Raw genomic sequence first — 12,842 nt, 5'->3', positions numbered from 1 at the left:
AATTTAGGTTGGCCTAAATTGTTACTTAAATTGAATATTATTCCCATTTCTATTTCAGTGTTTCGAAGCAAGGTCCATATTGAAAATGCCTAAAATAAATCAAAATCTCAGGTAGATGTTAACTTATTTACAAAAAGCATTCTATATTCGCTTTAGAAATTAAAATCGAATTCTCTGGTAAGCTTGGGATGCGATTCGTAATATCTTCATTCATGAAAAAACAATTAAAAAACAATGCTGTTTTAGATGTTAAAAACTTAGCATATAGGTAATTAATATGTTTTATCCCGTTATAAGCAAAAAATGCACAGTTTATTTGCAGGTAACAGATATCTTTGAAGTTTGATTTCCGTCAAAACCTTCATGTAATTTAAAAATTGCTTCAATCTTTTTCCATCTTTGATTTCAGGGTAACGAGGCACTCTTGAAGACCTGCAAAGAGATCGCTGGAGTATCCGGTCACCATGCTCCTGCTGGCCTAGCTAACTATTTCAGCTCCACATGGGGCCGACAGCGCCATGTCATCTCAAAGCTCAACAACACCATCCAGGTAAAATTCATGATTAAGTCAGAAATAAATTTGTCATGAGATCCGATGTGTGCTATTGATGTCCATCACCTTAGCTTAGTTCGAGAAATCAGCTTATATGAATATAAGGCCACGTGCCAAAATGCTAATATAATAGATGTGTTTTTTTTATCCAAAAAGAAATGTTACCTTGGTAATATTTTTTTAAATATATTTTTTCTCAATTGTCATAATGCTATATTCAAAGTTACAGTTATTGTAATCATGATTTTCTGTTATTATTTTAGGACTCCAAAGACTCCAAAGCTGACCTAGAAGAGTCTATCCTGGTGAGATACAACAATTAAAATGGACTTATATAAACATTAAAAAACTCATGCAGTTTATCAGCACTAAAGTTTATTTCAACTCTAATTCACAATCGTAACTTAGCGTGGTTGTTTGTAAACAATGTAAAGCCGGAGGAAAATTGAAAGAAATTAAATGTAAAAAAACAAGGAGTAAAAAGTGAATATTAATAGGGTTATGTATAACAACTTGCTATTTTTGAAGGCAGATTATCAATTTTATGAGATAATTGTCTGAACATTATTATGTTTTTTTTTTTTAATGGATTATAATCATAGAAAATAACTTCCAGTACCTAATTTCCTTTGATAGACTGTCCAAGATCTTGAGAGCACGAAGGCCAATCGCATCGTCGAACTCGAGAACGAACTGGACGATCTCAAGACCAGGAACAACTATCTGGCCCTTGACCTGAAGGTAATAGCTCATTTCTGACGTTGGTAAAATATAGGGGGTATTAACAAACAAACAACAAACTATAGTGCAGGTATTAAACTAAACAGAAATAGCATAATGAAATACATAACTTAAAGCAGTTGTTATTTCAAAGGATTCCAGCAGCTTCGTGTCAGAAACTTCTGTATTGAGTGACTTTACTTTTTTTAATTCCTAATTAATGGGATTGATGAATTCTATTTTCTACTTCATAGCAAGCCCAAGAAGAGCGCAAATCAGCCACCAAACTTGTCAGTGACCTAGAGCACAAGATCCGTGATCTTCAAATTGGCAATGACAGGAAGGTGCTTGAGACTGAGGTAGGTTAATCATTTCAGGAAAAAAAAATTAACAACAGAGGCATCTTAAAGGCAGGTAACAGGGTGAATATTAAGATGAACAACAAAGGAACAATGACAACAAAAACCCTATACAACAGTATTCCATTTGCACAACGAATCGAAGAAAATCCTGTAAAGATATATACTGAAGTAGTTTCATCCATAAAAAATAAGATGCTACATTAATAAAAAAAAATATCGGAGGCTAAGAATTCATCTACAAATACTTTAAATTAAATTACTTCTCAGGAAACGTATCAAAATGAATCTTAAAAAAAATATTTACTCTATGTGTCGACTTTAATATTGAAGCTAAATGACTGAATGAAGCCAAACAGTCTATGGTTACCTCAATTAAATTATGTTAAAGTTTATAATAATCATTTTTTTCTTCTTCAGGGTTTGCTTCAGCGCTACGAGGAAGCCGGAGAGGTTGTTACGAACCTTCAATCAGAGCTGGATGATACCAAACAACTCAACCAGTTTCTCAATCTACAGATCAAAGTATGAAAACTTTAGATATTAAAATACCTAGCTCAACCATTTCCTTAGTCTACAGATCAAAGTATGAGAACTTTCTCATTAACTGATTACAAACAGTCAGCATAAAATGTATACAATCATACGTCATCAAGGCAATACTGTCAAGAGCAACATTTTTTTTTGCTCTGAAATCCAAACATGACTGATGGTAAAAATAGTTTGTAATAATCAATAACATTATTTCTAATGCTATCCGAATTTGATCCAGTTTTTAAGGTGTGCGAGTAAACATTTTGTTTGTAGTATTAAAGAATAAGGCAATATAGACCAATTGACAGTACATATCTGTATATTCTAACCCTCAGGCCCTAGATGATGCTAAGGTCGAAGATGTTGCCGATTGGGAGCAACATAAGAAGGAACTGGAATCAAAAATTGAGGTAAACAAACGCAAATTAAAATCCTTTTGTTATATTTTCTTTAAAGTCAGTATCTCATTTCATACACACAAATCCCTATCTGCAATAATTTTAAAGATGACTTTTTATTCTTTTTCAGAGCCTCCGAACAGCTGAATTTCAGGCAAACGCTCAAGTCTTGTCTCTGAAACTGGAACTGGGAGAAATGAAAGTTCAGAAGGATGACGCGATTGTAGGATTGAAGGTATTTTACTATATTTTACAAAATAAATTTCCCCCTTTTGAAGAAATAAATACAAATTAGAAATTGATTATAAAAGAAAAAAACAACACGAAGTATTATTGCTTAAGTTTTAATTTACCGATATTTTATTAATAGAATCTACAAACCAGCGAACCCAAGAAGGACAATCAGATCTTGGAGCTGGAGAAAGAAATCGCCATCTTGCAGAAACAGAAACAAGAACTGGAGACAAACCTTAAGGTACCATTTAACATCAATTAATTCAATCGTTCCAGGATGATATGTATACAAAATAAAAAGCTCTTTGAAGGGAACTTGTTTGAAAGAAAGAGAGAGAGAGAGAGAGAGAGAGAGAGAGAGAATGGGGGGGGGGGGGAGGGGATTGAATGATAGATAGAGTTAGAAAGGAGTCGATAGAAACAATGACAACTGAAAATGAAATCGTGTGTGAAAAAGATTTGTTTTTTATGGGGGGGGGGGGCTTTAGAGAGGGAAAGGCTTGATTAGGGAAATCATCTCAGAACATGTAAGATGGATACAAATCTTAAATGCTCTTTTTTGTTAATCAACTCTAGACACATCACAATACTACAGAGTTCTCTCGGAAGAGCGGCTTTAACTTCACCACACCAAAGGTATTATTTTTTAAATCATTTATATGACTTTCATATATGATAAAGTTGTTATGATTTAAAAGAAGTCCATTTTTAGTTGAGTACTCTTAATCATGAGATATAGATATAATATTCTTAAACTATTATCTGTGATATATAGGCGCATGATCGAACAGAGGGCAGAGGTGACAGCCTTGTTTTGACCATGCAAAGGAAATTCTTCGACTTGGAGAAAGAGAAGAAAGATCTGACTTCACAACTCCAGGTAAAATAGAATTGTATTTAGTTTATTAACAGCTAGAATATATAAATATGAAGTTCCTGTGTACCATAAGCACAACTCAAGGTACTCATCTCGAAATGTTTGGTGAAGACCTAATGTGAAAGCTCGTTTCTCTCATCTTGTCTTCATTAATTTGAGGGATAAGCAGCTCTTTTCCGTGGGCTATATTTAATGTCCCCATAAAATGATTATGTTTCAGTTTTGTGCTTATCAAAGAAGTTATGGTCAATCAAAAGTTAAAGTCCATTTTTACGACACGGACGAGTTCAAGGCGTTATTCTTATTTGTCTACTTGCAGCGCATACACCAAGAGAAAGATGGTCTGATCTCAAAGCATGAAGCAGCATTAACTCAGGTTAAGAAGGAGAAAGGAAACCTAGCCAAACTCCATCAAGTAGGTTCAGGTTTTGTTTCCACGAAGAAAATTAAGTTAAAACAATAAATCATAGCATAGATTATGTGGTGCAGAAGAAAAAGGTACAGGTTATCCCTTATTTTGTTTTGGTATGCAATGCATATACTTGGTAATGAGTAAACAAAGATGAAAAAACCACCATATCGCCAATAATAATATCAACCAAATATATGTATCTATACAAAGAAAAAAAATCCTCTCGTGATCATGAATTTAGAGTAAAAGCGAATTTGACCAAAGCATACATAACGGAAACAAAAGAAAACTGTCATGAACATGTAACTTTGTTTCATATTTCCTTGGCCTTGCAGTGACGGAATCGGAAAAATATATGCAGTTGCCAACAATATTTTAATTTATTGACTTGCATGGGTGTTTTTATATGTTTTGTTATTTTCTTTGTCGTTTCAGGGTTTGATAGATCAACGCCAGGAATCAATCACTTTGATTCAGCGATGTTCTGACGAGTATGAGTGCTCGGGTCTCCTTCTGAGACGTACCACAGAACGATTGCAGGTAGGAACTAAATCAATCATTGTGCTCGTCTTTTTATTTGATCTATCTTATTGAAGTCTGATTGTTAGAGCATCATTGGCTTTAGAATAAAATTCGCTTGATTTTATCAAAAAGACAAGTACAATATGGACGCTTACCGAGAATTACAAGAGGAAAATGAGAAAAAAAGAGGAGATGAGAAAAAATAAAGAAGAAGGAGAACAAACAAGATAAGTACATAAATGAAAACAAAAGAAAGAAAGGAGAAAGGAAGAAGAACAAAATTACAGAAAAGCAAAAAAGAAACAGAAATAGAAAAGGAGAGATAGGGTTTTAAAAAAGGTAGAAAAATATGGTTTATCGCTTACCAAGCCTTTTCTTTTTGTGATTAGTTCTTTTTACGAGCAAAATTAAATCCTTATCCTAATCACCATTGTTGTCATTGCTTTGATACAGTCCGCACTGCGAGAAAAAGAAGGCCTTCTGACAGAAAACATCGGTCATGCCACTGAGGTTTCTCACCTGAAGTCAAAGCTAAAACATCTAAAGTCTAAACTAAAGGTAAAAAGAAACAACAGAGATATTAAGGAATATTATCCGCCATAGACATTCGCTCATTTTCAATACTTCTTTAAATCTTAAGCTATTTATATTGGTATATCGAAATATCATCAATAGTTTCCAATCATCAAAATTGAAAGTTAATATCTTCTGATAAAATGTACATATGCATGTATTTTGGTAATATCGAAATATCATCAATAGTTTCCAATCATCAAAATTGAAAGTTAATATCTTCTGATAAAATGTACATATGCATGTATTTTGGTTGATTGTTTGATAGAATGAATACTCTTCACTATTGATATTTTCAACATTTTATTTCAGGAAGAAAAGGAGAAACACCGCGTGAAGACCCAGCATACCTCTCGCAAGGAGAAGGTGGTCAACGTAGTCGTGGTCCAAGAAGTAAATTTTAGTTTTAGAGATTATTTATACCGCTTGTTTACCAATTTAAAATGTTTAACAATCTTTTCTTTAAAAAACTAGTCAGATGTAAATGATTTTACAATAATTAATGACAAAACAAATTAATGAAATTATAATAAAAAGGAAATATAATCATGAGCTTTCTCCACTGAAAATACATGTAAACGCGACTCTCTTCATTTTTTTAAAATTTAAAGTAAGCCTACATTCGCAAATCTTTAACTAACGTTTTCTGTAACAAAATTTCAAAGTCTGTATATCTTTACTTAAAGGTTCGTGCATTTCCCCCGGACACAATAACACTTTCCCGAATTCAATTTAGTAAAAACTATCAAGGAATACAATGTTTTGCATTCAAGTCGGGGCAAATATGATTTTAAATATAATTATGTTTACTATACCCTATCGATACAATTTGGTTGGTCCGGGCTCGCGGGTTTTAAGTGGACAATCAGCACACTGATGTTAACTATAATCTTTCACAGGACAACGAGGAAAAGATTGAAGCCATGACTCAAGATGCTGAGAAGCTGCGAGGAAAGATCGCTCACTTGAACACCAAAATGGCCGACATCTACACAGAACTAGAGCAGAGTCAACAAAACTGTCAGGTAGCTTGGCCAACACGAGAATATTGTCAAGAATTAAATTACTTGTATAGGATTCTTCTGAGAGCACAGAGCATTATTCGTTAGAATTAAAACAAGTACTACCACCCTCATAAATGGGATTTAACAGAATAACCTCATTTGTTATGAAAGTGATAATTATAAAGATAGCTGTGTATCAAATAAAATAACAAAATGTACCGCTATTACCCCATTTCCTCTAGCCTATAAGCTTTATAGAGAAAAGGGTAAATATGAATCTTGTCAATACCCAGAAATAAGCAAAACGGGGTGATTTCTTGTAGGTTTCTTGGGCTTCCTGTATGTTACCCTCTGCAAGTGACATTGATTTGGGGGGGGATGGGCAGACGTCGCCTCATTCTTTTGCAGGCTACGCTATCGGAAATAATCATCAGAAATTGAGTATTTCATGATGTTTATTGCGCGATGTCTTTTTTCCTTCTCTTGTGATCAACAGGAGGCGGAGGAAAGGTTTTTCAAAGCTACCTACCAAATCAAGGAGTTCGAAAGTCGGATGGAAGTGAGAAAGAAAGAAAAGGACAAACTTTCTTCTAAAATTAAAACCATCCAGAAGGATAAGAAGGTAAGTTAAATCTTTAAAAAAAAAAAAAATTCTTTCTGTTCCTTCCTTCATTTGCAGTATTGGTATAGCAATATGATCTTGAAACCATTGTTCATCTATGATGAAATATTATGAATTCATGAAATTATTGTAAGTGTATTGTTCGCAGGTTCTTCGCCTGTCAATTTCCATCGGTTTCTTTGACACAAATATCCATCCAGTATTTATTCTTATTTGATGTAGGAACTGGAAAATCAATTAACAGCTGTGAATGAAGAGAAAGAACATTTCCAATCTCGCGCTGACAGAATGGAAGAGGGGAGAGATGATTTGTCGGCTCAGCTTAGTGAGACTCGCAAACAATACCAGGTAAAAACACTCAATCATGATTACTAGGTTTATTAATATCTGTTTAATGTAATCACCATATCTTCGAAAGATTAAGAAGAGTTAAACTTAAAATGATATTGAAAATAAATGCGTAGACAATCTTGTATCTTCAGTTGAATAAAGAAATTCCATGGCTTTCGTTTTCTCTCCAGCTCCTTAGCTGTTTAATGTAGATTTACTGTGCAAATTGAATTCATTTTGATAGGAATTGGACGAGGGATTCGCGGCTGTGTATGCGGAGAAACAAGAACTGCACGTTCGTACTATCAGCTTGGAGAATGAGAAAGACGAACTTTCAGCTCAGCTCAGTAAAAGTCTCCAGCAATATCAGGTATACAAAATACAAAACCACAATTCAATTTTTGTTTTAAAGCCTGCATTAAACACAGCCTAGAAGAATGGAAAATAATAATACTAACGACAGAAGGACAAGAGGGTAAGTTAATTTTTATTAAAAAAAAAAACATTTCTGTTCCTTCTTTCATTTGCAGTATTGGTATACTTATTTGTTAGGATTTAGCAATATGATTTTGAATCAATGTTCACCTATGATAAAATATAATGAATTCATGAAATTATTTTAAGTGTATGGTTCGCCGGTTCTCCGCCTCCTAATCTCCATCGGTTTCTTTGATACAAATATCAATCTGTAGGAAATTGGATTTATACGTGTTTTTCTTATGCAAATGACTTTGTATAATTTGCATAAAACTGCCGTTTAAAAATACGGTGAATGAAATGTAGTTCCTCGATTTATAAGTTTGTTTTGGTATCTTGAGGAAGAATTGTTATATTGTGAGTCTATGTAAAAAAGGAATAAGATTGCATATAATGTGTAATAACTTAATTTTACTTTATTCAAAAGGTGTTTGTACAAGAATAGCAAAAAGAGGAAGGATATTTTGTTTATAGAATTGTGATAGGTCTTTATATGTGGGCGCGGGAATCTGCCTGACATAGCAGATACGTAGGCACACATTGCATCTTGCCACGGGCGAAGGAGGTGGTGCGTGTGTCGGGCTGTCTATTAGTGTGCAACGCCCTTGTTACGTTTTACACCTTTGAACGAAGTAAGTTGTTTTCTTTAAATGTCACTTTGATAGTAAAGATTGTAAGCTTTGATACATGTCTATGAAATGTTTTTATGTCCTTCAGGAGAGGAAAATAAGGATTATTTTGGAAGGAGAATGTATTTGATTTTGTACTTGACAACTTCCGTTAGTCAGAATAGTATGTCTTCATAGGGATATGGTATCCAGTTAATCAAATTACATTGATCGTTTAAATAAATGTTATTACATTTATTCTATATGATGTTTAGATAAATTGTCATTTAAATGGTTAGTGGTTAACGCCTACCTGTATTTAGTGCGTGAATAATTGATTGTAATGATTTCGCCGTTGAGGGCGAATGGTGTTAATATTGTGATAAAGATGGCGGCGCCCATGGAATATTTGTATGATAATTTAATTGGTGAGTTACTTTATATAATATGTTATTAGTATACTATAAGGATGTTTTAATGATTTGTTATAGGCGACATGCTAGCGAGGTTTGCTGGAAGCTGTAGTGTGGTCTAGCTGGGACTGCGTTGTATTTTGGGAGCCGGGAGCTGCTCCGGCTTGTTGCTTCAGAGACCTTGGGTAGGATATGATTTAATACACACATTGTTTAATTGGTATAATGTTGTTTATTAATGCATTTTGAATATGTACTTTCATATAATATGTGTTAATTAAAGACAATGATATTGTCTTAATTATTATATTATCATTGATGTAGAATACATTAATGCCACAGTTTATGTAATGTAAACCAACAGCGTGATAATTTACTGTCTGTTTATCTCGCCCACATTGTTGTATACTATGAATCAGATATATGTTGATAAGAATCTATACTTGTCTTGTATTTATGTTTGGCACATCTGATTGATTTGCAGGGTTTTCTTTATGCGATGATGATGATCAACAAATAAATGGGCTCATCACCCAACCTACCATCAAGCTGCTCTCAAGTTTCTTTATTGCTGCCTTATCCGTATTACGACAAATGGCGACGAGGATGGGATACGGATGTTTGTGGATCATCGCAGATTATCGCAGATGCTACGACTGAGTTCATCAGCTGAAGGAGAAAAACCCCTTGGTCAAGAAAGACACTTGGAGTGTCACAGGACTTTAACGAGTCAAAGTTGTTTTTTTGCATGCAATATTAATTTGTTGCAGTTCCAAGTATTGGTGTAAGTTTAGTTGTAAACACAGTCATTATTGCCAATAAATATAATTATTGCCAATTGTTTACTAACTTGTACTTGCAGTTTTAGTTTCATTTAGCCCTTGTAACGATGGCTGAAGATACGAGTATGGCAGAGATGCTGCAGGCGTTGACAGGTGTCATGCAAGGACTAGCTCTACGACAGACAACTCCTGCACCAAAGATTAAACTTCAAAAGTTTAAAGGTCCACCAAGAGCCCCAGGGGAACCTTCATTAAAGGAATGGCTGGATGATTTTGCTGTTTATGCCAAGAGGTACAGGCTTGAAGGGAAAGACAAGGCTCAAGCATTAATCGATCATCTTGTCGGTGTCGTGAAGGAAGAAGTTCTGTGTAGGGATCTGTCAGTAAGAGAGGACTTTGATCAGCTAGTAGATGTGCTAAATTCACTGTTTGGACCTGCAGAATCTGTTCAGTCACTGAGTGCTGAATTTCACACAAGAATCCAGAGAGAAGGTGAAGGTCTTGCTGATTATAGCCGTGTATTGATGAGACTGTATTCACGCATGGAAAAGGCAGCCTCCTCTACAGATGAGAGGAGGGCCCTTGAGCTTCTTCGCGACAGTTCTCTAAAGGAAAACTTTGTACGGGGAGTGAGAGACACCGGGATAAAGAGAGAACTTCGACGAATAGAGATGGCCTCTAAAGGGAAAAAGTTCCTGGAAATGCGTGAGGAAGTGTTGGATCTTTTCAGGGATCAGGAGCCTTCAACAAAAGTGAAAGTCCAGGAAGCACTGGTGGCAACCCCCTCAACTACAGAGAGAAATGAAGTCAGAGAACTGAAGGACGACCTATCTTCTTTAACGAGACAAGTTAGTGAATTAGTAGAGGCTGTAAAGAATTTACAAAGGAACAGTGGTGGACAGAAGGAATACAGTGGTGGACAGAAGGAATGGCAAGGAAGAAAGCTCATTTGCTACAACTGTGGTGAGAAGGGCCATCACAGGAATGATTGTTCATCTAGCAGAAGGTGCTTTTCTTGCAAGATGCCTGGGCATCTTAAGAAGGACTGTCCCTTAAACAAGAGTACAGAGAATACCCGAGAGAACTCTCAAGCAAACATCAGTTTGATCCAAGGTCAGAAGGAGGGGTCAGTAGATCCATTGATAAAGAGACTTGTATCACGAAGTCCAAAGTCGGTAGTGACCATCGGGGGCTTGGACATAGGATGTGTATTAGACTCGGGAGCGGAAACGTCCATAATACCCGCTTCGGTATACCATGAACAGCTGAAGGTACATCTGGGGGAGCTGCACTCAATGTCTGGACTATTTCTAGATATCGTGGGAATCGGTGGGATAGATATCCCAATTGAGGGCTACATCGAAGTCCCAATACACCTGGAAGGATATTCCCTCCTTGGAAGTTTTATGATTGCAGCGGACAGGGCATGCCACAATGCTACGGCTACTACACCGGAGTATCCCGTCCTGATAGGATGTAATATCTTTGACACTATCGGTCCGTCAGGGTTAATTGATGTTCTGAAGTCTGCGAAGCAGAAAGTGAATGAGAGAACAGCGGCCTCCTGCTCACCTATCCCTGTACAGACTGGGTGTGTTGAAGTTCTTCAACCCTTTAGCATAAGAAGGGTAAGGTGTCAAATAGAGACAGATGGTCATTCAATAGGAGAGATATTGGTGAGAGATGCAACACGCCCAGTCTACGCAATCAATGCAATAGAAGGGTGCCAAGAACCTGATGGGAAATTAGTGGAAGTGCTGCTGGCTAACAGATCGGAGAACATTATTCATTTACCATCTCACACTCAGGTAGCAGAAGCAGTAATGGTCCAAAGAAGGAAAGAGGTTTGTCTTGACCTTGAGGAGGACAAGATATTGGTTTCTGTTCGTGATGTGGTTGCAGAAGAAGCAGAAGATGACAAGGTATCTGAAAGTGTAATGTCGGATATTGACATTAAGGAAACAGATGACGGTCTTCCGGATCTTCCTACTGGAGTCAAGTTGGACGGACTTTCCAGCGAAGCTAAGATGTTGGTGACACAGTTGCTCGACAAGCATGCTACAGTGTTTTCATCAGGAAGCTTTGATTTAGGGGAATGCAGTGTTGTGCCTCACGTGATACAGATGACTGAAGGACCTACGATTAGGCTCCCTTACAGGCGCATACCCCCAACGTTGGTCAATGATGTCAAGAAGATGCTCCAGGAGATGTTGGATCAAGGGATAATCCGCCCATCAAAAAGTCCGTATGCAAGCCCCATTGTTCTTGTGAAGAAGAAGGATGGATCACTCAGATTATGCATTGATTACAGGAAGGTTAATGAACGCACTGTAAGAGATTCGTTTCCATTACCTAGGATAGAGGAAACTTTGGATGCACTGACAGATGCCAAGTATTTCTCCACAATGGATCTAGCACATGGCTACTTCCAAGTAGTGATGGACCCTGCATCAGTGGACAAGACGGCTTTCCGAGTTCCTTGGGGACTTTTCGAGTTTACCAGGATGCCCCAAGGACTTTGTAATAGTCCAGGTACATTTCAGAGAACGATGGAGTATATTCTGGGAGATCTTAATCTTAGCCAAGTTATATTGTATCTGGATGATATTTTGGTGTTCTCTTCTACTCTTGAGCAGCATTTGGAGAGGTTGGACTTGGTCTTAACACGACTTGAAGAGAACGGACTCAAGGTGAAAGGCAAGAAGTGTGAATTCTTCCGCCAAGAGGTCAAGTACCTTGGACATGTAGTAACAAGTGAAGGAGTCAGGGTAGATCCTGAAAAGGTGAATAAAGTCCAGGAGTGGCCACGACCCAAGAATGGCAAGGAAGTTAGCTCGTTCTTAGGATTAGCATCCTATTATCGTCGCTTCATGGAAGGATTCTCTCACATGGCTGGTCCTCTGCATAAGGTTGCTCTGAAAGGGAAAAGCAGCAAGACAGACTTCGAGTGGGGACAAGAACAAGAAGATGCATTTGTAAGTTTGAAGTCGCAACTTACTAGTGCCCCAGTGCTTACCTACCCCAAGTTTGACAAGGACTTCATCGTGGAGACGGATGCTTCCCTGAAAGGCTTGGGGCATGCTTACTTCAGAATGGAGATGATGGTCGACCCCATCCTATCGCATACGCAAGCAGGAGTTTGCGAGGGGCAGAGAAGAACTATGCAGACTTGAGCAGTTTCAAACTTGAACTACTTGCCCTTAAATGGGCTGTGACGGAAAAGTTTGCACCCTATCTCATGGGAGCTCACTGTACTGTGTTGACAGATAACAACCCTTTGGCGCATTTAAACTCAGCGAAGTTAGGAGCCACTGAGTCCAGATGGGTCGCACAACTGGCACCCTTTGATATAGAGGTGAAGTACAGGTCGGGTAAGAGTAACCGATGCGCTGATGCTCTTAGTAGGAGACCAGAAGACATGTCG

The 12,842-nt window shown here is 37.0% G+C and overlaps 2 protein-coding genes across 2 annotated transcripts; both read left to right on the top strand.

Annotated features, from left to right (window-relative positions):
* The first annotated feature begins 6,733 nt into the window (after positions 1-6,733).
* LOC115920658 lies at positions 6,734-9,296 on the top strand. The gene is made up of 4 exons (XM_030976989.1): positions 6,734-6,808; positions 7,031-7,156; positions 7,383-7,485; positions 9,121-9,296. Exons 1-4 carry the CDS (start codon positions 6,740-6,742, stop codon positions 9,294-9,296), a joined length of 474 nt encoding a protein of 157 aa, XP_030832849.1. The 5' UTR covers positions 6,734-6,739.
* Positions 7,835-12,591, top strand: LOC115920657. The gene is made up of 2 exons (XM_030976988.1): positions 7,835-8,821; positions 9,121-12,591. The coding sequence occupies exon 2, from the start codon at positions 9,526-9,528 to the stop codon at positions 12,589-12,591; it is 3,066 nt and encodes a 1,021-aa protein (XP_030832848.1). The 5' UTR covers positions 7,835-8,821; positions 9,121-9,525.
* Positions 12,592-12,842: the final 251 nt, after the last annotated feature.

The sequence above is a fragment of the Strongylocentrotus purpuratus genome, unplaced genomic scaffold (assembly GCF_000002235.5).
Source record: "Strongylocentrotus purpuratus isolate Spur 01 unplaced genomic scaffold, Spur_5.0 spur5_scaffold_9, whole genome shotgun sequence".
NCBI lineage: Eukaryota > Metazoa > Echinodermata > Echinoidea > Camarodonta > Strongylocentrotidae > Strongylocentrotus > Strongylocentrotus purpuratus.
The sequence above is the reverse complement of the archived record's forward strand: the minus strand, read 5'-3'. Positions and strand labels throughout refer to the sequence as shown.